Source organism: Colletotrichum siamense (genome assembly GCF_013390195.1).
Source record: "Colletotrichum siamense strain Cg363 chromosome Unknown KSG_Cg363_contig09, whole genome shotgun sequence".
Lineage (NCBI taxonomy): Eukaryota > Fungi > Ascomycota > Sordariomycetes > Glomerellales > Glomerellaceae > Colletotrichum > Colletotrichum siamense.
Genome location: NW_023501022.1, coordinates 1,936,461 through 1,961,247, shown reverse-complemented (window position 1 = coordinate 1,961,247; position 24,787 = coordinate 1,936,461). Strand labels below are relative to the sequence as shown.

The following is a 24,787-nucleotide window of genomic DNA, read 5'->3' as shown; positions in this document are numbered from 1 at the left end:
CATTGATGAGTCCTTATCAGAGTATCTCGGACTGAACCACACCGATACTTCATCGACGATCTAGTAACGGGGGTTCTCGCTGAGTGGTCTCCGGTTCTGTTCATGCTTTACCGTTTTACCATGTGCCAACAACTCGGCAAGCGCTTTCGGTTGAAACAAGAGAGATTGACCCAGCCCGATCGCACACATGGCTGCCTATCCTTTCCATGCGGGTCTCACCCCGATAATCGCGCAAATGTTGCTCCCCATCACCCCACCGCGGCCCGTTGTTGGGAGGCTGAAAACATCTAGCCGCTTCCGAACGGCTGTCCCGGGTTGTTAGCCCCCGGCGTGGGGTCTTCTTGGCAGGGCAAGTCCGGTCTCAAGACCGCGAACGAAATCCCGGGATCCTGTCCGGCGCTCGCCGCTATCTGGACATCTTGCCGCAGTAGTCGAACTCAATTATCAATTCTGCAGCAAATTTTCCATCGTGGTTCATGGCCTGTTGACAAGGGTTCAATCAACGCTAGGCACCAACCAGCCGTTGCATCTGTCCAGGGCCAAGCGCATAAGCTGCATGTGTGAATGAGGCACAGCCAACAGGATTGGTTAGCGAGTATCAACCCTTGGCAACCTCATATGCACCTGCATCAAACGAGTCAAGTTGGCAAGTCTTTTGGGTGCAAGATGCAAGATACCGTACCAGCACCCGGGCAGCTTTCACCACCCCCTTGCTGCCTCGTCATCTGAAAAGGCCCCGTTGTTTGCCCGGCTCCAGAAGCAAACATGGGGGAGGGCGAAGCAGGAAAACCGTTCGCTGATTACACGAACCATACTAACCGTTTTACCATTTATCACCCCCTACCTCTTTCCTAATCGCCCACGAGTGACCCATCACGGACTGCTCAAGTCCCTTGCATCTCGGGAGAACGAAAAAGCAACGCGCCCGCCGGCTTACACCTCGGCAGGGTGATGTAATTGGTCACAAACACGCTTGCAAGGGCAAGGCTAAGGCTGTATGGAGTCTTTAGACGAGAAGGATGCTGGGAAGAAAAAAGCCTCTAGGGCCTCCGTAATGTTGGTGACAGAGTGACCAGATTCCTCTTGTTTCGCATAGGTCCTGTGTTACCCCGCGCATCCAGTGAGGAATGGGATAATCTTCCTTATTTAAAACTAGGTGTTTCTTCCGTCTCTTCTTCTAGTCTTGTCCTTGAATCTCTCTTTGAAATCAAGTCCTCGCGGCTGTCTTCCGCAGATATTCAGACATGGCTGCCATCTCTGACCTCCTGCAGGCCGCCCAAAGAGCCGTGCCCAGAGAGTCCAGCCCCACGCGTGCCGCCGCAAACTGCATACTCGGGATATTTATCCTGTGGTGGCTATTCTCTACCGTGAAACAATACCTGCGCCTCCGGCACTTCAGAGGCCCACCCTTGGCAGCCTTCTCTAAGCTGTGGCATCTCAAGACTGTCTGGGGGCCGAAAGCGCATCTCGACTTCTACGATGTAGTCAAGAAATATGGTAAGTAAGCTCCGCTGTTGTCTATTCTTCTTCGGAAGACTGGTTGGGATATTGTCGTCGCCGACACTTTGGCGCCAAACGAACAGCAACTTGACAACTCAAAGTTTGCCTCTAACCACCAACTGTGCTCCCAGGCAACCTCGCCCGTGTTGGTCCCAATGACCTTATCATGGAAGACCCAGAGCTGGTGAAGCGCGTCCTCGGTGCGCGGAGCACTTACCGCAGGGCCGATTGGTACGACGCGGTGCGCTTTCACCCCAAGAAGAATAACGTCTTGTCGATGAGGGATGAAGACGAGCATGCAAAACTTCGTGCCAAAATGGCGGCTGGGGTAACCGCAACCCTCATCCCAACTGCTTCGTGGGATCAAACTGACGTTCTCAAAGTACAACGGCAAACACGTTCAAGACTTCGAGAAGAAGCTTGATAACAACCTGTCAAACTTTTTTCGCCTTCTGGGGAGATACGTTGATGCTGATCAGCCCTTTGACTTTGCTCGCAAGGTCCAGTACTTCACGTTGGACGTCATTACGGACCTGGCTTTTGGAGACCCAATGGGTTTCATGGCGGAAGATGGTGATTTGTACGACTACATTGAGACAACGGAAAAGGCTATGCCGTCCTTCATAACGCTCACCGTCTTCCCGTGGGTGGTAACGAGAATACTTTCCAACCCGCTCTTCAGATCAGTGCTGCCTTCCGACAAGGATATAATCGGAATGGGAAAAGTCATGGGGTGAGTTCCTGTCTTTCAAAGGAGTATCCAACGAAGCTAACACATTGTATAGCATCGCGAAAAAGTACGCTGCTGAGCGCTTCGGCCCAGACAAGAAAGTCCAACGGGACATGCTGGGGTCTTTCATCGCTCACGGCATGACGCAAGAAGAGGCTGAGTCTGAGATTCTTCTCCAAGTGTCCGTCTCCCCTGTCCCTCTCACACATAAGATACACTCTGACATCTCGATAGCTTCGCCGGCTCCGACACATCAGCAACAACAATCCGCGCCACAATCCTCCACGTAATCACAAACCCCCGCGTCCTCAACCGTCTCCTCGCCGAGATCGATGCCGCCGCCACTCACACAACCCAGCCTGTGATCGCCGACGCGGAGGCCCGCGCCCTGCCCTATCTGCAAGCCGTCATCAAGGAAGGCTTGCGCATCTTCCAGCCGGCAGCGAGCTTCGCCGCGAAGGAGGCGCCGCCGGAGGGAGACGTCTGGAAGGGCACCTTCATCCCCGGCGGCACGCGGATCGGCTGGTCCGTGTGGGCTGTCCTCCGGCGCGAGGAGACATGGGGGAAGGACTCGGCAGAGTTCCGCCCTGAGCGCTGGATCATGGAGGCGGACGGCGGCTCGTGCACGTCTGCGGAGAAGCTCCGTGAGATGGAGGGAGTGTGGGAGCTCGTCTTTAGCTACGGACGGCACCAGTGTCTTGGGAAGCCTGTTGCGGTGATGGAGTTGAACAAGGTGTTTTTCGAGGTAAGGTCCCTCTTCTCATGCTGGGCTCAAGGCTGTGATTGCTAACGCTGAGATGTCCCGCAGCTTTTCCGTCGTTTTGATTTCAGCATCTGCTATCCGCTGACGCCATGGAAGACTGCCAACTGCGGTGTTCACCTGCAGTCGGAGATGTGGATGAGAGGTTACCGACGGGCATAAGCAATGGGGTGGTTTTGATGTAGAACTGAACTCAGTGGTCCGGTGCTGATGAGTATCTTTGTTGTATAGCGGGTCTACACTTACTTATTCACGAGCATACACAACTATGGTGTTAATAAAACTAGGCGCTTATGGAACTCCGTCACGTTAAGTGACCCAGCTTATATACGAGTCGTCTAACCCTTTCTACCTGCCTTTCTATGCCCATATGCAGAGTATCTCACTTCGCCTTCTCAATAACCAAAAGGGCGTGCTCCTCCGTATGGCGTGGCAGTATAAGTCGATACTCCCGGGCATAGTCCAAACAGTACTTCACCAAACCAGGGCACATATGCTTCACCCCTGCGTACGACCGCCCCTTGTACTCCAATCCCTCGAGCTCGTAGAAATACGCCTCGTTAATCTCGAAGAACTGGTGAATCACCGCCTCGGTCGGCTTCTGGTTACTCCTGAAGAACACCCACGCCACACAGATCTTGAGCACCGCCGCCCCGCCCTTCGTCTGCACCACCTTGCTATTGGGCGGCGTGGCGGGCGTGTTGATAGGTGCCTTCTCATCAGCGGGGTCTTTGAGAATAGAGTCGACGCGCGAGGGCATCATCCTGATGGCAGACATGGGCGCAGGGAAGAGAGCCTTTTGGTCCTTCTCGAAGTCTGGGTGGTCGATGAGTCGGAGATCGTACAGCGCCAAGAGATCCTGGAACCGCTCCATGATGACGATGACGGGAAGTCTCTGACTGCGTATTGACTCTGTCGCAGCCTCGCGGTACTCCTTCATCTTATTTCTCGCCTCGTCTTTGTCGTCGACGGGCTGCAGCTTCTCCTCGTAGAACTTCTTTTGAAGGTAGGCGATTAGCACGGCCACCGACCGTGACCTGCCCGACTTGCAGTGAATGAGAATATTCCTCCCCTCAGAGGAGTGTTTTTGGATGAATTCGTTGGTCTCATCAAAGTGCTCGATGAGGTTCGAGTTGGCGTTGTCCTCGAGCGGGATAATTAGTGGCCACTCGACAATGCTGCCCCCGTTCTCGAATCGCCGCAGACCCCCGTTCGGGTCACTCTTATCCCATGCCAGCGAGTCCTTTGGGTGTATCGTGATCACGGCGCGAATGTCATGCCTGACGAGGATTTCCTCATTGAGCGCGTGGTTCATGCCCCCGATGAAGATCTTCCCCGAGCCAGTGAGGTCCGGATGGGTAATCTCAGACATCTCGGTAACATCATTCTGCGTCCACGCACGAATTTCGTCCCAGAATAGATGATGCAGGAATGCGAGAGTAGGCTTGCGGTCGAGGTTGTCGAGGGCCTTGTATGATGTCGGCTCATATGGGCGGTTTATAGAGAAGAGGTCGCTCCATTCTGTTGACAGGGTTGGCTTGGCGTTTTCGTGTGACATGATTGGTGTTCTGGTGCCCGGGAATTGTGGGATGAGAGTTTCGATGGAAAACAACGTCACGCTGGTGGATCGCGCGAGGTTGTCGCGAATCTTGTAGTCTTGGAACCTTTGACTTCGTGGGTGCTTCAAAAGTCGAATTGGAATTTGGCACTTCCCGTCAGCTGCAGTGCGAGAATGACGTGTTGAAATCTGATTGGTTTGGGCACCCAGGCAGGAAGGCTGACATGTAGGCTTAGATATCCGAGTCTGCCTTGACCAAAGATGGACGTCTGCATATTTATTGACTTGAAATGGACATTGGGAATAGTGAATAGTCGTGGCTGCCTCAAAAAGGATCTCTGTCGTTGTGTTCAGGCACCGCGAGGGTGAAGGTGGTGAAGTCTGAAGTATAACACCCGATTGGCTCGCTCACCTCGGTGAGGGTCCAGTCAATCTAATGCCATTGGTCTGGACGGAGGTCCCTGAACCCCGCATCAGACTTGGCTCGAAGCTCGGTGCCGTCTTGGGTGCCTCGGCATCTCGTTTTGGACCCAATCTCTCTCACGTCATGGACCCCAATGTCACCATTATCTTCAACGCATTCCTACTTTCGTGAAGAAAGTGTATCTCGCAAAACCGGCCCGTGTCGACCGCATATCAAAGCACGGAAAGCAACCAACTTTCGGCTATCGCCAACTCTCAAACTTCACTTTTGTGTAATCAACTTCGGATAACCCTGATTGCAGTATTCACAATGGCTTCGTCTGATGAAGAGAGAAAAATAGTGCTATACCACTACTCTTCCTCGCCATATGCGAGACGAGTGGTGTGGTACCTTGCCTTGAGGGGCATTCCCTATGTTCAATGCGTGGGTACCTTGGACCAGTACACAATTAAGTAACCCGGCTTACATATCACCAGATGCAACCGCCGGTGATGCCCCGGCCGGATGTTGAAAAACTTGGCGTCGCTCACCGGCGAATCCCGATTCTTTCCATCGGCCGCGATGTCTATCTGGATTCGCGGCTTATGCTCCGAAAGCTGGAATCCCTCTACCCCTCGCGCCCGCGTCTCGGTGCTTCGGGCCCGGACCAAGCTGCTCTCGAGCGCTTGCTCGAGGTCCTGACCATTGACGGCGGCGTCTTCCGCAACGCGATGAGCGTCCTCCCTACCAACTTACCTATGCTGCGCGACCCCGCGTGGTTCAAGGACCGCAGCGGCTACGTCGGTGCGCCGCTGTCGGCTGAGGCCATGGAGCGCAACAAGCCGGATGCAGTCAACGAGGTGCGCCGTAACATGGAGTTCCTCGAGACGACGTTGCTGGCCGACGGTCGCGACTGGGTTCTCAAGACGGACGACCCTAGTTTGGCAGATATCGAGGCTGTTTGGCTGGTTCACTGGCTGACTGGCATTCCCGGCGCGCTTCCCAAGGAGTACATCTCGGCTGAGAAGTTCCCCAAGGTATTCGCCTGGATTGCACGGTTCCAGAAGCAGATATCCGCTGTGAAAAAGGCGGCACCCAAGGTCGAGACAGTATCCGGAGATGAAGCCGCGAAGATTGTGACATCGTCGCCGTACAACGAGCCCGAGGGCAAGGTTGAAACCAATGACGCGCTTGTGGCCGCTGCGGGCCTCAAGGCGGGCGAAGAAGTGGTCGTCTGGCCTACCGACACGGGTGCTACGCACAAGGACTCGGGGAAGCTTGTGAGCATCAATGGGGATGAGGTGGTGATTGAGGTCAGCGGAGAGAAGGGCTCGGTAAGAGTTCACGCACCGAGACATGGCTTCCGGGTGGAGAAGCTGGACAGCTTCAAGGAACGCAGAGCTCCCACCAAGCTGTGAGTCCCCGGGCCGTGATGGCGGCATGGGGGCTGCCTGCATATCATGCGATGGCGCTCAAAGCCTCATTCCGAGTCTGGGGAAGCAGTGTGAGCAGTGAAGTGCTTCTGTCTTCATGTGTTGTCTTGGACTTAGAATCAATACATGCTTACAACCCTCAGCCAATACGCGCCATAACAGAATGGTAGATCCTTAATCGCTGTCCATCGAGAATTTGGAGCCCATCTTACCTTGTGAGCCGGTTGAGGAATGTGATCATCAACGTCTTGAAGACATTTAGCGGCGAAACCAGCTACGCTCAGTCGTAAGACGGACAGATATGCCAACGGCCGCTGAAAGGCTGAATGACATGCTCTGGTACCTGTGGTTCGTCGTTGCAGAACCATGGCTTTCGACGTTGAACCGCATGCGGTTTGTTGACATTGCCATCGGCATAGATTGTTCCACCCAAGAAACCAACAAGGCGTCGCGAGCCTACGCGCTCGCAAATTCAATGGCTGGCGCAGCTGAGGTCGCAGCATGCCCTACCATTAGCGTTCACTGAAACATGGTCCTTGAATCTAGCGGCAGCCATTTACGCAGCACCACATATTGCGAGGTCTCGTGCTACGCGCAGCAGCAATACCACGCGGCGTAAACTGTGAATTTTGACGACGCCCGTCCGGCATCGACTCCGATGCAAGATCCGGAAGCGATCTGGGTGGGATGGCAGGGGGGTAGGTGTCCTTGACTGCGGTTCACTAACGCCCCTTCAGCAAAGATGGTGGGTGGAAAGTTCGACGGGTCGGGAATGAGATCGTCGACAAGATTTGGCGGTGCAGCACCATGAATGGATGGACAGTGAGGCTCTTGGCTGGATCAGGTGACAGGTGAGCGCACGCGCACATTCATTCTGAAGATGCGATATCAAGTCGCGAAGCTGGATGCCGGTGGCCGCCATGGACTATCGGACGAGATTCTCCGCGAGGTAGGAATGCGAGATGAGGCTTAAACAGACCCTAATAGTGCTGAACCGAGGGGATGGACCACGGGATACCACGCTAAGCAGAATCTGATGTTTGCTTGCATTATTAATCCATTTTGTAGTGCCAACATGCGAGACGACATGTCGAGAAGTCCGAGCTGGAATCCCTCCCGTTGTCCTGGCGTCGTATCGGCTCAAGATCGATTATCTCAAGATAAGGAGAGATGCACAGCGCCGAGCGAGAACCAGCTTGATGGATATCAGACGAGCCGTCGCGTCCAATAGACAAGAAATGCCGATCCGTCATTGTTCTGTCAGAATGCCGCAGGAGGACATTGTTTGCTCAAAACGCGACTCCTCCGTGCTCCGTCCAGGAAAAGCCAAGTCACCGTATCGCGCCGTCGGGGGGGTGCGCCTTGGAGCTCCAGATGCATCAAGGATGGAGCCGGCAGGTCATCCGTACAGTGCGGTGCGACGCGGTCGCGAAGTTCAAACTTTCAGCACAGTGTATCCTGTGGGTGGGCGGTCGCAGGGGTGGCACTCTGGGTCTAGTGCGTCATAAGACGGTAACCGACGAAGCAGCTCTGCTCCGGAGATACGTATCCGTTTTGATGTGAATCTGCAGTCTCGCGCCGCTCATGGTCGGTCCAAAAGCTCAACGCCTCGGAGGCCAAGCACTGAACCGAATCGGCACCATCCTAGCGGAAGCGACCATGGACGTGGACGGGAGCACGCCGTCATTTCGTAGCGAACCTGTGGGTCGGAAGGACTGTGTAGAGAACTTCTGCAAAGATCTGGCCACTGTGAGGATTGGGGTCTGTTGAAATCGCGGATTCATCGTCGATGAAAAGGCTCCAGTTCTTAGAGACACCTTCCGCACGACTGGGCTAAACCGCCCGTCTGGTGGAGGAAGTGTGCCGTCGAGTGTTTGGGCTATTCACTGTCTGGCAATGCTTCGCCGTACGATGCGATGCATGCGATGTGCTTTTCGTACCATGCGCACCACCCCTCTCCTCGACATGCGTCTCCCGATGGTGCCGGACGACCAGTCGCGGCAAGGCATCTGGTATCGTTTGCTTGGCTGCTTCCGCTGGGAGACTACAAAGGTATCCCATTCGTTGATAGTTTGACGAGACACAATTACGTCATGTCCTGTGACGCCACCAATGCGAAGGAAAAAAAGCTGAAAAGTATCCGGGACAGTGCGCCCCCTTTTCGTTCAGACATTGGCCCAAGCCATGGCCCTCGAGCGCATCTGGTGCCGTTTTCGAGAACTCTATCAATCTTCCGTCCCAAACTAAAAACAGATATTGTCAGTAAACCCGTGACGTAATGCGTGTCTGAAGGATGAGCCCATCGCGTCGCACACCCAAAAGACACTCCTGCGTACACGCGAAAGCTGCCACTTGTTGAACTTCATGCCAATTCGGGATCCGCACCGGTGATAGAAGATAGAGTTCGACAGTAATGGTAGTTTGCGTGCACTATCGAGAAAGGATTTTCGATACAGTGGACAATAATGTGCTTTGCGCTCTCTGGGGTTTCTGTTCGTAAAGGGACTTTGTGTGAGCGTGGCTCGACAGCGTGCTAGTGCTGTGACGCAATTTGTTGGAATCAGCAGTCGTCCAGTTAAGGCGGGGAGACTCGATGCCAGGCCTCCCTGACCGAGTCCTCTCCATCGCAGCTTCTCATTGGAAGCGGGAGTCAGCAATTTGCCACTCCTATTGGCAACCGTTCTGATTTCCGCTGTTTGCCCGGCCATCCCTCGCTCGTGTCGGCAACCGGGTCATGTAGATGCAGATTAGAAATCCGAGAAAACAAGAACAAGACCGCCATGGTTTGGTTGCTCCCAGATGGAACAACACAGTCTGACACAGCAGAGTTTCGCGTGGCAGCCGTAAGTCGATGGCAGTAGAGAGCGGAGGGTATTCAATACGGAAGACAGTTCATGGTCGCACTGTTCAGGCTGAAAGACCAGATCGCGATGGGGAAGGGTGTCGTTTGCCCCAAAAAAGCAATAATGAGTGCCGATCAGTTCACCGTAACGCTCTTCTTGGTGGCCAGATTCCTCCGGATGACTGGCGGCTGCATCTTTAGACACTCGATATAGCACACACGGTGCAGATGGTCCGATGGCGTTGACAGGTCTAGACCATGAAAGACAAGGCCAGACGTGCGAATTGCTGGTTTGGCGAGAACAATGTACTGGGTTTTCGGTGCCTTGGTGGATGAGCCCGGGCTCATGTAGGAGAAGAAGAGCGCGGCTCGGCAGGCAGTTATGAAGGGCCGGGCAGTGGGCGATCGTAAAGTCTGGCGCGGAGCCACTTTCGGGGAGCGCAGGGGACGGAGAGGGAGAAAAAAAAAAAAAAAAAAAAAAAAAAAAAAGAAAGACATGACCAGCCTGTGGACGAGTGAGAAAAGCGACGACGGGCGGGTTGCGATGATTGCGACTAAGAGAAAAGTGATGCAATCAATGCAGGGGTCGGGGGATGGGGCGGGGGCCACCAGATGGAGACAGCGGCCACAGTAGAAAACGTTGGCTGCATATACTGGCTGCTGCATTACGGGGGCGTACGGACCCCCTTGAAGGTTGCATTCCAAGCCATATCATACGTCGACAGCATACGCAGGCCGGCGGGTGGCCCGCACCTTACAGTGCGAATTTCGAGTCTCGGCCGACTCGCTTCTGCAGGACAACGGTCAACATCGCATCATACAGTGTGTCGGATTTTGACTCGAAGACGACAAGACGGGGGGCGGCACGGTGGACGACGAGATCAATAATAGTCGTAGAGAGAAGTACTCCGATATCAACGTCGGTAACGGACAACGACGGATGGTGGTGTGCAGATTGCTAGCCAGGGGGAAGCACTGGCCGAGCCGCCGAGGCACCGCAGCAACAACGACCAGTTTCTTCAGCTGATAAATCAAAGATAGGGCGAAGGCGAAAGGCAAAACCATGAGGATAGTTGAGATATGGAGGGATGGAGGGGAGGAAGGAAGCCCGAGTCGAGCGACAAGACGGGACGCGAGAATGGTGCGCGGCTTCGGCAGACTTGTCTACCGTTCCTTCCTTGACGCAGCAAGATGGGACGGAGTTTGATGGATGGGTACAAAGACGGAGACCCAACCTTAGTGTTTTTTGAGCTCCATGTCACCATCGGTACTGCTGATACAGAACGGCAACGGGATGCGCGCAAGATCCAGTGAGGAGAGGGAAGGTAGAATGGAGAGAGAGTCGCGCGACCTCCTGGCAGTGGGCACTGCAACGACGGGCAGAAACTGAAGACAGCGGGTATGGACGCACCTCACCACCAGGCGAGGCGGCGGACGGAGAATCCAACGACGCCATTATCGAGAAAAATGCGTTTCTCATTGGCGCACCCTGTTGGGCAGATGGATGTGGTGTGGTGGATCCCTTTCCTCATTCGCAAGCCGTCCACGGATATCCTGGGTCAGTCAGCGCACAGTGCGGGAAACACTGCCCCACTTTCGTCCCAGCGTTTCTCGCAGGCCGGGGGGATGGGAGACGTGGAAGCGCGCTCGCTACGTGCCCGGTAGCTACGAAGTACCTGCCTGAAGTCGCAGGAAGCAGGAGCAACATGGAAGACATGGTCCTGAGCCAGCGGTAGCAGAGTGAAGTACCCGCTTGAAGCAATCTGGACGAGTCCATCTTGAGGTACGTGTGCGATTAGCAAGCAGCACCGGTCGCATTCGCTGTTGGAGGGAAGGAAAAGAAACACGAAAGAACCGGGACGGGGGAACGGGGGTGGACGGTGGACGTGGGCATGGGTGTGGGCGTCGAGAAAGAGAGAGAAGACAAGACGGGACACTGGACCAGGCAGGGACATGGACATGGACGTGTGGACGTGGTTGAACGTGGGCGTGCTGGTGTCAGAGTGTGCGCCGCCGCCCACCCATTTTCTTTTCTCTCGTGCGCCTTCGCCTTTTTTAAAATCGTCCTCCGCAACGTCATACTTGACCTGTGACGTCTGCCGTTTTTTCCCAACAACCTTCTCTCGCCTCGACTCGTTCTGCACCCCCGACCTAGCAGCAGCAGCACCAGAACCACCTCCCAGACCATCGCATCTGGCCGCTTCCGCTGGTGCACACATCCAGCGCATACCTGACGCAACACGCAGTCCACTTCAGTATTTTTTTTTTTTTCTCGAACGACTTCGTTGCCGGCCGTAGAGTCTGTCAACAACGACTCTTCCCCCCTTCCCAGATACGTCGCAGTCGATCATCAGAAAGCTTCTCCATTCCAGCTTGTGCCGCTTCCAATTCAGAGGAGCGCTGCAATAGCGTAGCTGCTGCCTCTGACGACTAACTTTCCTCTCACACTTGGCTCTCTTGTCTCTGCATCGCCTACCAACCCACCTTGGGGCTATTTTCGCTCCCCTTCGCTTCCACTCTGTCGTCCTTTTGAGCCTATCCTTCTGCGTGCCATCCTCCTCTGACCTCATCTGGCTTTTTCCAACACCACCACACATCATACCTCCCCCTGCTACCGTCACTTTTTGCCATCGGCGTCTTACCCCACAAACGTCAATAACCCTCTTTTCCCCCAATATAATACATCATCGTCGTCATCATGGGAACTTCGCCGACCGACGCCTCGACCGGGGGTGACAACAAATCGCCCAAACAGTCAACCAATGCCACTCCTCCTCGTCAAGGTATGTTGAACATCTTCTGCAAACTGCTGCCGTCGTGACAGCCTCCAGTAGCCGACTGATATCCCTCGTTGTCGTTCACTCGCTCACCTACCTCCAGACACTGCTCCCGAAGTAAAGCAACCTGACCCGAGTTTGAAGCCCGATGCCGACGGCGCGAAACCTCTTGGACCTCCCCCACGACCCGGACAAGCTACAGGAAACACTCCCGATTACTTTGGCGGCGTAGCAGCTGCATCCCTCAGTCTGGAGCCCAATCCCTTCGAGCAGTCTTTCGGCGGCGGAGCGCCAGAGACACCCGGTGGCACGAAATTGCCATCTGTAGCCGCTTTGACATCTCCATCCTCGCTGCTTCCTGGCAGCGGTGCTACACCGTTCAACTGGGGAGGAGGCTCGCTTCGAACGGGCCCCCTGAGTCCAGCTATGCTGTCCGGCCCTACAAGTGACTACTTCAGCGATACGCATCATCTCCGAGGCGGGTTCCCTACACCGAACGAGTCTTCATTGAGGACGGGCTTGACACCCGGAGGCAGTGGATCTATGTTCCCAGCCCCTAGTCCCAACTCTCAGCAACTGTTCGCCCAGCTTGCCAGTGGTGGCGCTACGCCCAGTACGATTGACTTCCATCGTACGGCTTTAAGTGCTGCGGCGAAGCGTGAAACCCAGAACCAGAATCAAAACCAGCCTCAGAACCAGCAGCAACAGCCTGCCTCTTCTGTCACTTCTCAGCCGCAGGAGATGGCCAACGGTGTCGCAGTTGTCAAAACCGAAGCAAAGCAGCCTGGTGCCTTCGACCCCCACGATAACGACGCGGCGAACGGTCTGTTCATGCTTGCTCAGGGTAGAAACGGAGCGCAGCCACCGGGATACGCCCCCGCGACGCAGGCTCAGTCACATCCGCAACCTCCGCCAGCGCCCGCCCAAAGTGTCGAGACTTCTCCCCAAATGGGCAGCGTAAACGGTGCAGGATCTGCCGGTGCTGGATCTTCTGTAAGAGGCGTAAGCGAAGGTGGAAGCGCCGCCTCGGACGAGAGCGAGCAGGCTCGACCTTCTACCCGTGGCAAGGGCAAGCGTAATTCGACCGGTGGCGCGGTCACTAACGGCCGCAGGAAGGCTGAAGAACCTCCAGCAAAGGCACCCCCAAGCAAGAAGGCCAAGACCAACCTGTCGCCTCCTCCTGACATGAATGGAGATGAAAGCCACTCAGACGACGATGATGATATGAAGAAGCATGACGACAAGGAAGGCGGCTCCAAGTCAAAGATGACAGATGAGGAGAAGCGGAAGAACTTCTTGGAGCGTAACAGGTACGTTCTGTCGTGTTTACGATCTTGACCTGGACTAACAAATTTCGCAGAGTCGCCGCCTTGAAGTGTCGCCAGCGCAAGAAGCAGTGGCTGGCTAATCTCCAGTCCAAGGTTGAGCTGTTCAGCAGCGAGAACGATGCGTTGACAGCACAAATAACGCAGCTCCGCGAGGAAGTTGTCAACCTGAAGACGCTACTTTTGGCACACAAGGACTGTCCTGTCACCCAGCAACAGGGCCTCCACGGCGCGTTCATGCAACAGGCCATGGAGCCCTTCAACCCTCAGATGAACCCATACGGCATGGGTGCGCCCATCCCCCAGCAACAAGTTTTGGCAGCTGGACAGGGCGTCCAGCGACGTTTCTCATGAGAGAAGTGATGCGTAATCTGAAGCGCTCGTGAATGCGTTGAGGCCAGGGCAACATCCCAGATGCTTCTTGGATGTCGTCGGCTTTCTCGCCCTACATGCGCGAAACTTTTCTTCATTTCTTCGGCTTAGCCTTGACTTGCGGTTCGACTGTATCATCATTTTTCCGACAAACCTGCTCCATCATCACCACTTCACTTCTGCCATTTGATCATGGGGTTTCGCTGAGGAACGGGCTGTAAAAGAAAAGGAGCAGCCCCCCTCGGATTGAAGGTGGGAGGCTAGCAGGCGTCATTGGCTTGTCGACGGCGCATATGTTCCTTCATTGAAAGGTACAAGATGCGCGGCATATACATCAAAAGGAGTTCGGGTTAGGCAAGTTCATTGAAAGGCGGCAGGCGTCGAGGGGTAGATGACGGGCACACGCCGTTATCTGCCGGACTGGTTGATTTTATTTTATCATTGATTCGAGTATTGACGTGGCAATGGTAACAACAGCTGCATGAAGCAACGCGTTGAGGTCAATTTAACACTTTACTGAATGAGTTCCTTGCCTTTCTTGTAACGTGAAGTTTTACATGTGATGTGCGACCTAATGATAGATTGGAATTGATGCAACAGGCGGCCATTCGACCGTTCGTAAGGTATCGACGTGAATGGGATATGTGTAGTTGAAATAGGAGGTAAGTGATGTCAGTGAGGCGGTCTTACCTTCGGGGGGTGAGTGGGTGAGTGGTGAGACTTCCGAAAGCGGCTTAGCGCGGCTACGGGTAAATGGTCCCTCATGTAAACAACATCGCAGACGAAGCTGCACCTCGTCACTTTCGCGCCGCCAACACCGACAGACGCGACACCGACGACACAACCCCCGCCAAAAATCGATTGAACCAACGCCTGCCGACGACAAATCATTAATCATTCAAGTAAATCGCGTCTGAACGGCGATTGACGCGATATTTTTCTGCATCGCAACCAGCGCGACTGCAGGACCCGAAGCGCCGGCAATCAACCTCCCGACCATATGCTCCCTGACACGCGCCATCCATGACGACCGTCACACGAACCCGTCAACCGCTACAAGTCATTAGCATGAGCAACGAATTGCCCGAAAGAAGGAAAAGCAAGCGCCTTGCGGGTGAGTTTGAGGAGCCGAATGAGGCCCCAGGGGCGGCGGGGCGGACATGGATGCTAAAAACTCGCGCAGCGACTTACGATGAGGCCGATGGCGATTTCCATTTCACACGCGGATCGAAATCGAAGCGCGTTAAGAACGCGCAGCCAGAATCAGAACCGGAGCCGGAGCCCGCACCATTGCCCCCGAAGAAGTCCGGAAGAGGAAGACCACCAAAGGAACGGGCTGCGGCGGCCGCGCCTGCACCTACGCCCTCTAAGGAACCGGCGGTGAAGAAGACTGCGACTTCGAAGGCGAAAACGCGACGACCACCCAGTTTGGAGGTGCTCGATGAGGACGAACCACAGTTGGTCGCGCCCGCGCCTAAGCGGACGACGCGCCGCAGTACGCGCAACTCTACAGCCCCAGCGGAGAAACCAGAGGAGAAGCCGGCACCTAGACGAGCATCGAGACCAGCACCTGTTCCGGAGGAAACTTACGATGAGGCGGAAGGCTCAGAACCGATGGACGTTGACAGGCGGTCGACACCGCGCGTCTTGAACGATTCGGTGGAGTCGGCGAAGATTGCACTCCCCATCAGCGACACACCGGTCATCAATCGAAACAAGGAGATGCGGAAAAAGGGAGGCGGAAATCGAAGGAGCAGCACAGGCATGCGAGGCCGGAGAGCGAGCTCACTGATTGAGAGCGGCCACAACGCGATCCCACACAGGGAGGTCGAGACGGCGGAATTCTATAAACATATCGAATCAGAGGGTCTCATGGAGCCGCGGCGGATGAGGCAGTTGCTGACCTGGTGCGGCGAGCGAGCATTATCGGAGAAGCCGCCGCATGGGAAAACAGGCTCTAATGCGGTTCTGGGTGGTGAGTCGGGCAGCAATCAATGTTTTCTCACAAAGCTAACTCTTTACAGCCCGATACATCCAGGAGCAATTACTCAAAGATTTTGCGAACAAGTCAGAATTTTCCGACTGGTTTAGCCGAGAGGAGGGGCCAAAGGTGCCCGTGGTGTACAAGCCTAACCCTCGCAACATTGAGCACCAGGAGAAGATTGAACAATTGGAAGCAAAGGTTAAGAGGTATGTTTGGGATTCCTATGAGACTTGTCTGCGCGCAGAAATCCTGACATCCCACACAGGTTGAAGGAGGAAAAGAAGAAGTGGCTCGCATTGAAGAAGTCCCGCACAGAAGCCCCGCCACTATTCCCTGATTCAGACCCTGCGCAAACAGCCATGGCAGACGCATCAGTACTCGACCCCAGCGAGGCACAGATGCTCAGTTGGCTCACGAACCCATCATCCTCGTTCGACTCCATCCGCGCCAAGGCACTCGCTAGTCTTCAAAACACACAGGCCACGCTGGAGTTCAAGGTCGACCAACTCGCGGACGGCGTCCACAAGCTCATGCAGCGGGTCGACACGGCAGGCCGAGAGGCGGATAAGGTGCTCTCTCTCAGCGCCGCGAGGCTCAAGGAGCGCGAGACGCGGGAGAAGGCCACGGTCGGCACCAAAGAGATGCCCGTCATGGAGGTCCTGCGCAGTCTGGGTAGGATACTTCCCGAGGGCGACACATGATCAACCAGAATTATAATGTATACACGATCGATCAACCCAAGTTTGTGTGTTTTCCTTCTCTTATGACGAAATAATGATTGGCACGGTGGCTGAGGAGGAAAGGAGAGGGACTTGCCTCTTTCCGATTTGTTCATGAAACCTTTGATGGGCGGGGAACTGTTTTACCAAGACATGTTACTTTCGACGCGATTCTTGTTATTGCATGGCTTGGCGCTGGGAAGGGCAAGGCATGGCAGGGCGAAGGCAGGGCTTTTTCTCTTGTCGGCGGTGGCATGATAAAACAGACAGATTGCGTCTGGACGAAGTGGGAGTTTTGGCAGTCGAACAATACCCAATTTTTCTCTGCTGTTTGCTACTAGCTCAGCATTCTTCTACCTCTGCTTGGCATCGGTGATTGTCTGTAGATGACCCTGGATTGCTTACAAGGACTGCAGTTCTGAGTGAGTGATGGTGACTGGAGGTCAGTGAGTTTATCCAAGCCGTAGCAATGAACGTCATTTTCATGTGGCACAAGACTGCTCTGATGATGATGATGGGGTCCTTTTCGGTATGTGATGTCCGTAATCATTCATGACTTTTCTCAAATGGTGAACATGGTATGTATACACTACAACACTCTCGGAAACCCTCGAGGTGAGTTGATGCCCGTCCCGTTGCATCGCATTTGACTCCATCATCACCATCCACCCGCGGCAAAAACGCGGATATGCTTCTGTAAACTTCGTAATTTGTTTTTTGTTCTTTAGGCAAGCCCACAGACAAACAGCCCTGCCTGCGTCGCCCACAAACAAGGAATGGCGCGATCTGTTTCTAGATGAGATGCTTGGACCTGAAGTACGCCCTCAGGTACATGATCTGCCAGCCCCAGAGGCCGACGAGGATCATGGTGGTGCCGATGCCGAACCACTTGACGCGGGTGTTTGTGCTCTCGTTGGTGTCGCGCAGCTTGTGCTCGCGCGCGCGCAGGTAGTCCATCTCGGTGTTGATCTCGCTGACGAGCTCGTCGATGCGCCTCAGCTCCGCCTCGACGGGCTTGAGCTTCTCCGTCGCCTGGATCGCGTTCCAGTCCTTTGCGTCGGCGCCGATGTCGATGTCGAGCTCGATGTGGCGGCTCGTGGAGCCACTGCGGCCGGCTGTTGTGGGAGGGATCAGCTTCAGTGTTGCTTCTTATAGCAGCGGGGGAGCAATGGGGATGGCCAAGTCAAGAGGACGGTGTAGGGGGATTCCACGTACATCCAGTCAGGAGGTTCTCGAAGCAGACGTCAAAGGCAGCGTCAGCGTGGGAGGTGAAGACAACGCGCTTCTCGCCGCCCGCAATATCCTTGGGCTTTCCGTAGTCGTTGCCAACAGCATCTCTGATCTGGAATCACACAAACCGCACGTCAGCTTTTCTGTATGCTACCAAATGAGCTTCAACAGGGATTCCTCCCTTCTCCCTCCTTGAGCGCCGATCCAATTGAACCAACACCCCAGTCGAGAGAGGGGCCCTCTTCTTCCTTGAGACCACGTACGTGCATGTTGACGACCATGCCGTCACCCTTGTGGCCGTCGACAGTCGCCGTGACGACGACCAGCGTATCTCTCGCGACAAAGTTACGGATGCATCGCTCCTTCTTGCCCTCGTGGGAGCCCGTGGCGTGCAGGTCGAAGCGCAGCGCCTGGGCGCAGCATGCGAGCAGGACGAGGCCGCACACGTAGTGCAGCAATGATCTCGTGGCCGCCATCGTTGTATGTGTGCAATCTGTACGAAGAAAGGGACGAACGACTCGGATCGGTGGGTTTCGTTTGCGGTTCCCGGGAGGGGGGGGAGGTCGAGCGGTGGGAGGTTGTCAAGATGGTGGTGAGAGCTCCCTGAGGTTGAGGTAGTGGACAACGCTGGCGATAGGAGAAGCTAGGCCCATGACAAGTGGTACCAAGGAACCATGCACACACCCTTTGGGGATTTTTTGGCAATCTGTCGCGTTCGAGAGCCTGGGCCACTCAGACACCCCTGTCCATGGGGATAGGTTAATCGCACGACCAATCACCGCCGAGAGGAGGGGCAGCCTTGTCTGCTTGGCAGCTCCGAATGATTGGCCAGCCTCGCAGCTTTTTTTTCTGTACTGGCAAGCAAGCAAAGCTGGTGTGGCGCTCTGAGGCGCGCCGCATTTACCTGGGGCCTGTATTCCTTTCTCCAGCCCGCCCACCATTGAATGCGACGATACGCGCGCTCGTCTCGAGGAACAATACTTTTGTTCCGTCCGCATCAACCACCGTCGAGTCCTTCGTTTCGGAACAAGCCCAACCGTAAAGATGCCCAAGTGTAAGCTCTCCATCACCTCTCCCCCCGTCGCGCGTCAGAACGAAAGCTAACAAGTTCGCAGTCTTCTGTAAGGTTCCCCCCCATCCTCACGCAACAGCTCGCGATCGCACGAATCTTCCGACATCGACTAACGAGATATGCCTAGGCGATTACTGCGACGTCTACCTGACGCATGACTCCATGAGCGTGCGAAAGGCGCACAACAGCGGTCGAAACCACCTCCGCAACGTCGTCGACTACTACCAACGTATGTTTCCCGCCCAATCTCGGGCCTCGCGATACTTGGAGCAAACGACTAACACAGGAGCTTCCCTCTTCCAGAAATCGGCCATGAAAAGGCACAGTCTGTCATCGACTCAATCACCTCGTCCTACGCCGCCGAAGGCCAAGCGCACAACAACCCTATGCTGCCGCAGAACCAGCCGGGCCAGGCCTTCCCGCCGCCCTTCCCCTTCCCTGGAGGTGTACCGCCGCCATTCCCCGGCATGCCTGCTGGCGCGCCCCCATTCCCTCAGGGCATGATTCCTCGTAAGTATTGCCTCTCCCACTACGACAAAAATCGTCGACAACACGCGTCTGACATGCTTGCGACAACAGCTCCCGGTCCAGGTGGTCGCGGAATGCCGCCCATGCCCCCCTTCCCCGGCGGTCCCAATGGAGCGATGCCGCCCGGCGGCTTGCCGTTCCCTCCCCCGGGAGGACTTCCTTTCCCGCCTCCCGGCGCGCCGGGCTCTCTGCCCCCGCCCAACTTCCAGTTCCCCGGCATGCCACCACCAGGTGCCGGTGGCTTCCCTGGAGCACCTCCAGGCGCGTTCCCTCCTGGTAGCGCACCCCCGGGCCAGGAAAAGAGATGATCGCACGGCCATCGTTTCCTCGTAGATAGGCTTGTTTGTTCTTGGGTAGAGGATGGTGTTCAGGCGTCACATATTTAGGGGCAAAACTTCATGGCACGGCACGGTAGATGACTATTCATACCAATCACATCAGATTCATCATCGAGAAAGAGGAACATTTGTACTAGAGCGCCAAAGGGTTCATCGCCCTTGCAAAATGGTATCTTCTTGGGCAATTTCTATATGATACAGCAATGGTGGTTCCATCGTTCTCGGAACACCATCCCAGCCAAATCATCGTAGACGTTCCGAGCTCCCAAAGTCAACACCGTTCCCGAAAAAGAAAATATCTACCACGTGATTCGTGAAGAGTATCGTCCTTGGTCATAAAAGTTCCTGTAGTCGTAATGATATCGTTCGTAGCGGTCATAATGTCCTTCTGCCCCTCCTTGGTATTCCTTCCTGATAATTATGTATAAGTGCCCCCAAGCAAGGCGCTTGGTGGCTAGCGTTGATCATTGGCAGATCAAAAGTTGGTCGAAGGCGAGTGCCTTTGTTGGTGCATCTCGCGGTAGGTGTTGCGCCGTATCACCTCACCTACACCGTCTCGCACTTCGCGTGGGCCACTGATTTTCTGTCGCAGTTCCTGCGTTCTCTTTTCGCGCTTACGCTCGTTTAGTTGCCGCGGAATGTTTTGCAGCCCTTCCAGCGTGCCCGAGAGTGAGAAGCGTCGTCTCCTTTTCGGTCCTGCCTCGCCCCTTGTCCCGCTTCGGCCATCGCCATCCTGACTGTCGTAAGGCGGCGGGTCGTCCGACTGGTCGCGAAGAGAGTCTAAGCTGCTCCTGCGTCTCATAACCCGCAGGTTGCCGCTGTCTGTTCGGCGAATCGTTCGGCGCTCCGGCTCATTCGGACTAGGGGGAGAGTAGGAAAGGCCCTCATCACGGTTAGGCAGAATTGCGAAAGTCTTCCTCACGCGCTCGCTGATCCTTCTGCGAGGAGGCTGGGGACGGTTGTCAATCGGAGGGTACCGGTAAACCTGACTGATGGGCTCGTCTTCCATTTCTCTTTCCCACACGTCATCATCCGGGTCGGAGTAGGCCGGACGCCAATGAGGATGGAGACGACCATCCTCAGGCGGAGGTCCTTCGCACTCCGGACATGAGCATGGTACTTCCACAGAGGACTCGTCCTTGTGTGACGACCTAGAAAGAGATCCTCTCCTAGTCAGAGACAAGGTTCGGGTGAGAAGGCTAGGTCTGGCGCTCTTTGGTGGATACGTCTCCGAATTCCGTCTTCGCGTCAACGCCCGTCGCACAATTGATCCGGTCCGATGAGGCTCTTCTTCAACCATGGTCTCAAAGTAGTTGCCCATATTTCGCTGTCTCTCGTGATGAGGCGTAAGGCCCGAAGGTGTAGCAGGAATGAACTGGATCGCCGGCGGAATGAATGGAGGTACCGGTGGAGCGGCGCGTGGATTGCGCAACGGAGAATCCACGTCATCCACGGAACGCTGCTGCGGAGGAGTCATGAAGCCCTCCTCACCGTCTGGGCCAGTGGTGGTGATTGTCGGTCGTTGAGGCGGTCTCAAGAATTCCGAATCCGTCTGAGACGACTCAGTGCTTGAGCTCTCCGAAGGCTTGTTGGAATGATTGACAACGAGGACAGATGAGTTTTGGTGGGGATAGAGGCTCACAGCCTTTGCTTCTGATACCTCAGGGGCAGTACCGTTAGTCTCTACTGAGGTTGCGGAGAAAGGTGTGTTGTGTGCGTCCAGCCGCTTTCCAAAGAAGGGGTCTCCATGGTGGTCGACATTGTGCTTGTGGTCCCGATGATGGTGGCCGTTGTCTGTCTCTGAAGACTGAGCCCTCTGAAGGGTCAGGGCGGGTGCTCTTGTTTCATGTCCAGATTGCTGATTGAGCAAAGCGCTCTGAGCCTTCAAACTCTCTGCGGTGAGCGAGCCTGCGCGGGAGGTATTGCGGCTTGTTGGGGCCGACAAGGAGGAAGAACGCTTGGGAATGACTGGAGGGTAGTCGATCGTACGTTGGTCCGACCCGTCAGACTCCGACAACGTCCGGCTTCGCCGGCCGGGTCGGTCAAAGATGGGCGTCGGCAAGTCGGTAGTTGTTCGCGACCCGTTAGCGCGAGTTGCTGAGCTCAGACTGGCGCTTCGCTTGGACCGGCGACTGCTGGTTGACCGAAGTGACGGTGTTCTGCTCGACTTGGACTTAACAGACGATCGTCGATCCGGCACAACGACAACTGGGATGGCACCGCTCTTCCAGATTTCCTTGCGCGCCCTGCCGCTCGATATCGAGTTGAAAGTCGTGTTCGATGCATAGCTGTTGTTTCGAGCGTCGGTGGGACGAGCCAAAGGTCTGGGGCGTCTCGGCGATTCTTCAATCTGCACAGATGAGTTCGCCGCAGAACTCAGAGGAGACAGGTCTGATCCAGAATCTCGTAGTCCCACTTGCTTTCGCACATGCCTCAGAGTCTGCCGCCTATGGGGGATGGCAGGAGCATCTACCAAGATTGCTTCCACCACTGTTGATGCATTCGATTTTGTCGACTTGGCGGACATGCCTGAAAACCTGCGGGAATCTGCGTTGACAGAAGCTTCGGTGGTTGGTGTTCTTGACCAGGCAATCTCACTAGGCGCATAAAACGTAGCTCTGTCACCGCGAGACATGGCTCGAACTGCCCTTGTAGCGTTTGTTGGAGTTACGACGCGATCCTCAAAAATCTCGACCTTGCGCTTTTCACGACGCGGTTCGTAGCGTGACGCGATCATAGATTCCTTATCCGATGCCTTTTCGGGTGCCTGGCGCCGTTTTCTTACCGTAACGTTTCTTCCAAAATTATCGTCCCATTCCTGTTCGACTTCGCTGTTCGAGGCCCACTCTCCATCAAAAGTGCCAAAGTCGCCCTTCGCCTTAGGCGTTGGAAGCTCCTCCTCCTGGGGTGACTCCAGACCCAGGCCAAGGCCGACTGGAGCCGGCGGTTTCGTTTGGGGTTCAGACGTATGGCGGACGGTATTTTGAGATGATGTTCTTGCCGACAAAGCATTGGGTCTCACGGTCGACTGCAAGTTGTCTTCCTCCGAAGAATACGGCTCCTCTCTGGCTGTTCGAAATGACTCGGCCCGAGACTCGGCAGTCGCTGTTGTCGCTTTAGAGACTGTGCGATCCATCGGAATCGGTCGTACAGCCTTGGGTCGCGTCACAGGCTGGGGAGGTGTTACGTCTGGAGTGGGCGGGCTCTTCTGGTTTGGAGGAGTCGCAGGCGCACGCGCTGGAGTGGTTGGCGTTTGCGACACATTTTCGGGAGATGGGCTCGGAGGCGGGATCGAGTGAGTGCTTGACGAGGTACGCGAGTGGGAAGGCGGCGTCGGAGGTAGATCCGGGCCGCTTCCTATCCGCCTCGACTGATGCCTCAAGGTTTGGGAAGCAGAGCGTTGCGACACATCTGCTTGCGACACGGGGCTGTCTGTGAGGGAACCGTATCTTCTGGGAGTCGACTGGACTTCGTATGATTGGGTTTCGCTGGGTTGCTTTCTTGGATGCGGAAGCACTTTGTGCTTCTTGAACATTCTCTGCCCTGCCAAGCTGCCGTTTGGCGAGCCATAGGCGTGGTTTGCAGGTCGCGCTGCCATGGTTGATGATTTTGAATTAGCAGCGGCCGTCATTTTCGCAAGCGTCTATCGGTGTGTTGCGGTCTGCAGGCTGGCGATGCATGCCAAATGCACACACATTAACCGTCGCAGGTTATGATGCGGTGCGAGGCTTTGAGCGGGCGAAGGTCATTTGCATGCTGGGTAGAGTGAAGTTCATAGGTAGGCGAAGGTGATTGCGACGCGCGAGGATGTGGCAGTGGTTGCAAACGATAAGTTGGAGAGCGAGGCGGCGGGTAAAGTACGAAGGTCGCAGTGCGTACTGCGTGGTGGGGAGGGATGTCGGGGTGAGGCGAAAGTCTCAAGGGTACGTGTGAGACATTGAAACAGAACGACTTCGTTGGCGAATCGCGTCAGGGTCTGGTCCAACGCCGCACCCCCGGGAAGAGGTCGTAGCAGTGAAGGACGATTGCCGACACAATGAGACGGAACACGAGCCCGAAAGTGGCTCAATCCAGCGAGAGGATAAGACGGACACAGCGGTGGTTGAAGAAGAAGAGGAAGAGGAGACGAAGTCCGAGGGGAACGAAAAGTGGTGTCAGTTGGTCGGTCACGATGCAGGCGCAGGGTCTGTTCTGAGAGAAGGGCGGATGAACAGTCGCTGCTGCGTGAGCCGAATGAAGGGGCGCGATGCGAATCGATTCGATCGGGTTGTTTGTTCGCACAGACCGACGTAAGGAGAGGAACGAGACGGGATGAAAGGTGAGATTAAAGCTGAGGAGCAGCGCGTGCTAAGGTAGTCGAGGCAAGGAAAAGGAGCAGCAGCAGGAGCGGAAGCAAATCCAGGGCCCCGACGATGCGGACGGACTCTGGCGCTATTTTGGTGCAGCACACGGCTTCAGGAGGTTGAGACGATGGAGGCGGACGAACAGTTGGAAAAAAGAATGACGGGAAGGATGATTGGCAGGGCGGGAAAGGGTCTGACGCAGAAAAAAGAAGTGCTCTTTCTTGGGTCTGTCTGTCCTGTCCTGTCCTGTCCTGCCTGGTCAAAGGTGAGCAGCAGTAGCAGCAGAGAATGCGGCAGGTCTTGGACCTGGGTTGGTGCAAGTTACCTTACCTGCGGTGGGCAGAGCTGGTGGTGATGAGGGTAAGGTACACCTACCTTACCTAGTACAAGGACAAGTCCGGGTACGAACATTCAGCAGCAGCAGGTTGGCGGTGCCTTATTGGTAGACGGTACACAGCACATCCAGGCTAGCGGGACGCAATAAGGTGAGGTCACGACCGTCTTGCTGGGTGTTTCCCTACGTCTAGAGCTGTCAAGATACCTCTTCCCTACCTCTTCCCTTTCTCCTTCCTGTCTCGATTCTAAAAGTGCGTGGGAGCGTGGGGCATTCTGTCCTCCTCACGGTGTTCCATACGACCCGGCCAAGGATAGCACACCAAAGAAACAGAAGATGGGATACCTAACACGACTGGCAAACAGTAAGTGGACTTGCCAGGTGACCTGCTGCGCATTTCCAGCAAGCGTCACTCACCTCAGAGAACAGTGGATCTGGGACTTCCAAGCCCGGGCCAAGCCTCGACTCGGCGTATGTAAGAGCAGCCCCGAACTGCAAGAAAAAAGCACAAAAAGTGGAAGCAAGAAAAAAAGAGGGTG

General features: G+C 55.3%; 8 protein-coding genes across 8 annotated transcripts; 5 read left to right on the top strand and 3 right to left on the bottom strand.

Annotated features, from left to right (window-relative positions):
• Positions 1-1,244: 1,244 nt before the first annotated feature.
• On the top strand, positions 1,245-3,152 carry lolP1-4 (Cytochrome P450 monooxygenase lolP1; the record flags this gene model as incomplete). Its single annotated transcript, XM_036645083.1, has 6 exons — positions 1,245-1,497; positions 1,632-1,828; positions 1,884-2,233; positions 2,286-2,411; positions 2,465-2,975; positions 3,039-3,152. The coding sequence occupies 6 exons, from the start codon at positions 1,245-1,247 to the stop codon at positions 3,150-3,152; spliced, it is 1,551 nt and encodes a 516-aa protein (XP_036490042.1).
• A 220-nt stretch (positions 3,153-3,372) lies between these two features.
• DUSP12 (Dual specificity protein phosphatase 12) lies at positions 3,373-4,548 on the bottom strand (the record flags this gene model as incomplete). The annotated part of the gene is made up of 1 exon (XM_036645082.1): positions 3,373-4,548. The coding sequence occupies one exon, from the start codon at positions 4,546-4,548 to the stop codon at positions 3,373-3,375; it is 1,176 nt and encodes a 391-aa protein (XP_036490040.1).
• A 733-nt stretch (positions 4,549-5,281) lies between these two features.
• On the top strand, positions 5,282-6,369 carry CGCS363_v013232 (uncharacterized protein; the record flags this gene model as incomplete). The annotated part of the gene is made up of 2 exons (XM_036645081.1): positions 5,282-5,395; positions 5,449-6,369. The coding sequence occupies 2 exons, from the start codon at positions 5,282-5,284 to the stop codon at positions 6,367-6,369; spliced, it is 1,035 nt and encodes a 344-aa protein (XP_036489285.1).
• A 5,555-nt stretch (positions 6,370-11,924) lies between these two features.
• Positions 11,925-13,682, top strand: ATF7 (Cyclic AMP-dependent transcription factor ATF-7; the record flags this gene model as incomplete). Its single annotated transcript, XM_036645080.1, has 3 exons — positions 11,925-12,009; positions 12,107-13,313; positions 13,364-13,682. 3 exons carry the CDS (start codon positions 11,925-11,927, stop codon positions 13,680-13,682), a joined length of 1,611 nt encoding a protein of 536 aa, XP_036490039.1.
• A 1,086-nt stretch (positions 13,683-14,768) lies between these two features.
• On the top strand, positions 14,769-16,385 carry mis13 (Kinetochore protein mis13; the record flags this gene model as incomplete). The annotated part of the gene is made up of 4 exons (XM_036645079.1): positions 14,769-14,814; positions 14,884-15,675; positions 15,725-15,890; positions 15,950-16,385. 4 exons carry the CDS (start codon positions 14,769-14,771, stop codon positions 16,383-16,385), a joined length of 1,440 nt encoding a protein of 479 aa, XP_036489683.1.
• An 810-nt stretch (positions 16,386-17,195) lies between these two features.
• Positions 17,196-18,109, bottom strand: ERV25 (Endoplasmic reticulum vesicle protein 25; the record flags this gene model as incomplete). The annotated part of the gene is made up of 3 exons (XM_036645078.1): positions 17,196-17,518; positions 17,619-17,745; positions 17,897-18,109. 3 exons carry the CDS (start codon positions 18,107-18,109, stop codon positions 17,196-17,198), a joined length of 663 nt encoding a protein of 220 aa, XP_036489509.1.
• Positions 18,110-18,677: 568 nt separating this feature from the next.
• Positions 18,678-19,541, top strand: CGCS363_v013228 (U1 small nuclear ribonucleoprotein C; the record flags this gene model as incomplete). The annotated part of the gene is made up of 5 exons (XM_036645077.1): positions 18,678-18,687; positions 18,749-18,754; positions 18,833-18,934; positions 19,009-19,215; positions 19,285-19,541. The coding sequence occupies 5 exons, from the start codon at positions 18,678-18,680 to the stop codon at positions 19,539-19,541; spliced, it is 582 nt and encodes a 193-aa protein (XP_036489508.1).
• A 505-nt stretch (positions 19,542-20,046) lies between these two features.
• CGCS363_v013227 (uncharacterized protein) lies at positions 20,047-23,169 on the bottom strand (the record flags this gene model as incomplete). Its single annotated transcript, XM_036645076.1, has 1 exon — positions 20,047-23,169. One exon carries the CDS (start codon positions 23,167-23,169, stop codon positions 20,047-20,049), a length of 3,123 nt encoding a protein of 1,040 aa, XP_036489511.1.
• Between the last annotated feature and the right edge of the window lie 1,618 nt (positions 23,170-24,787).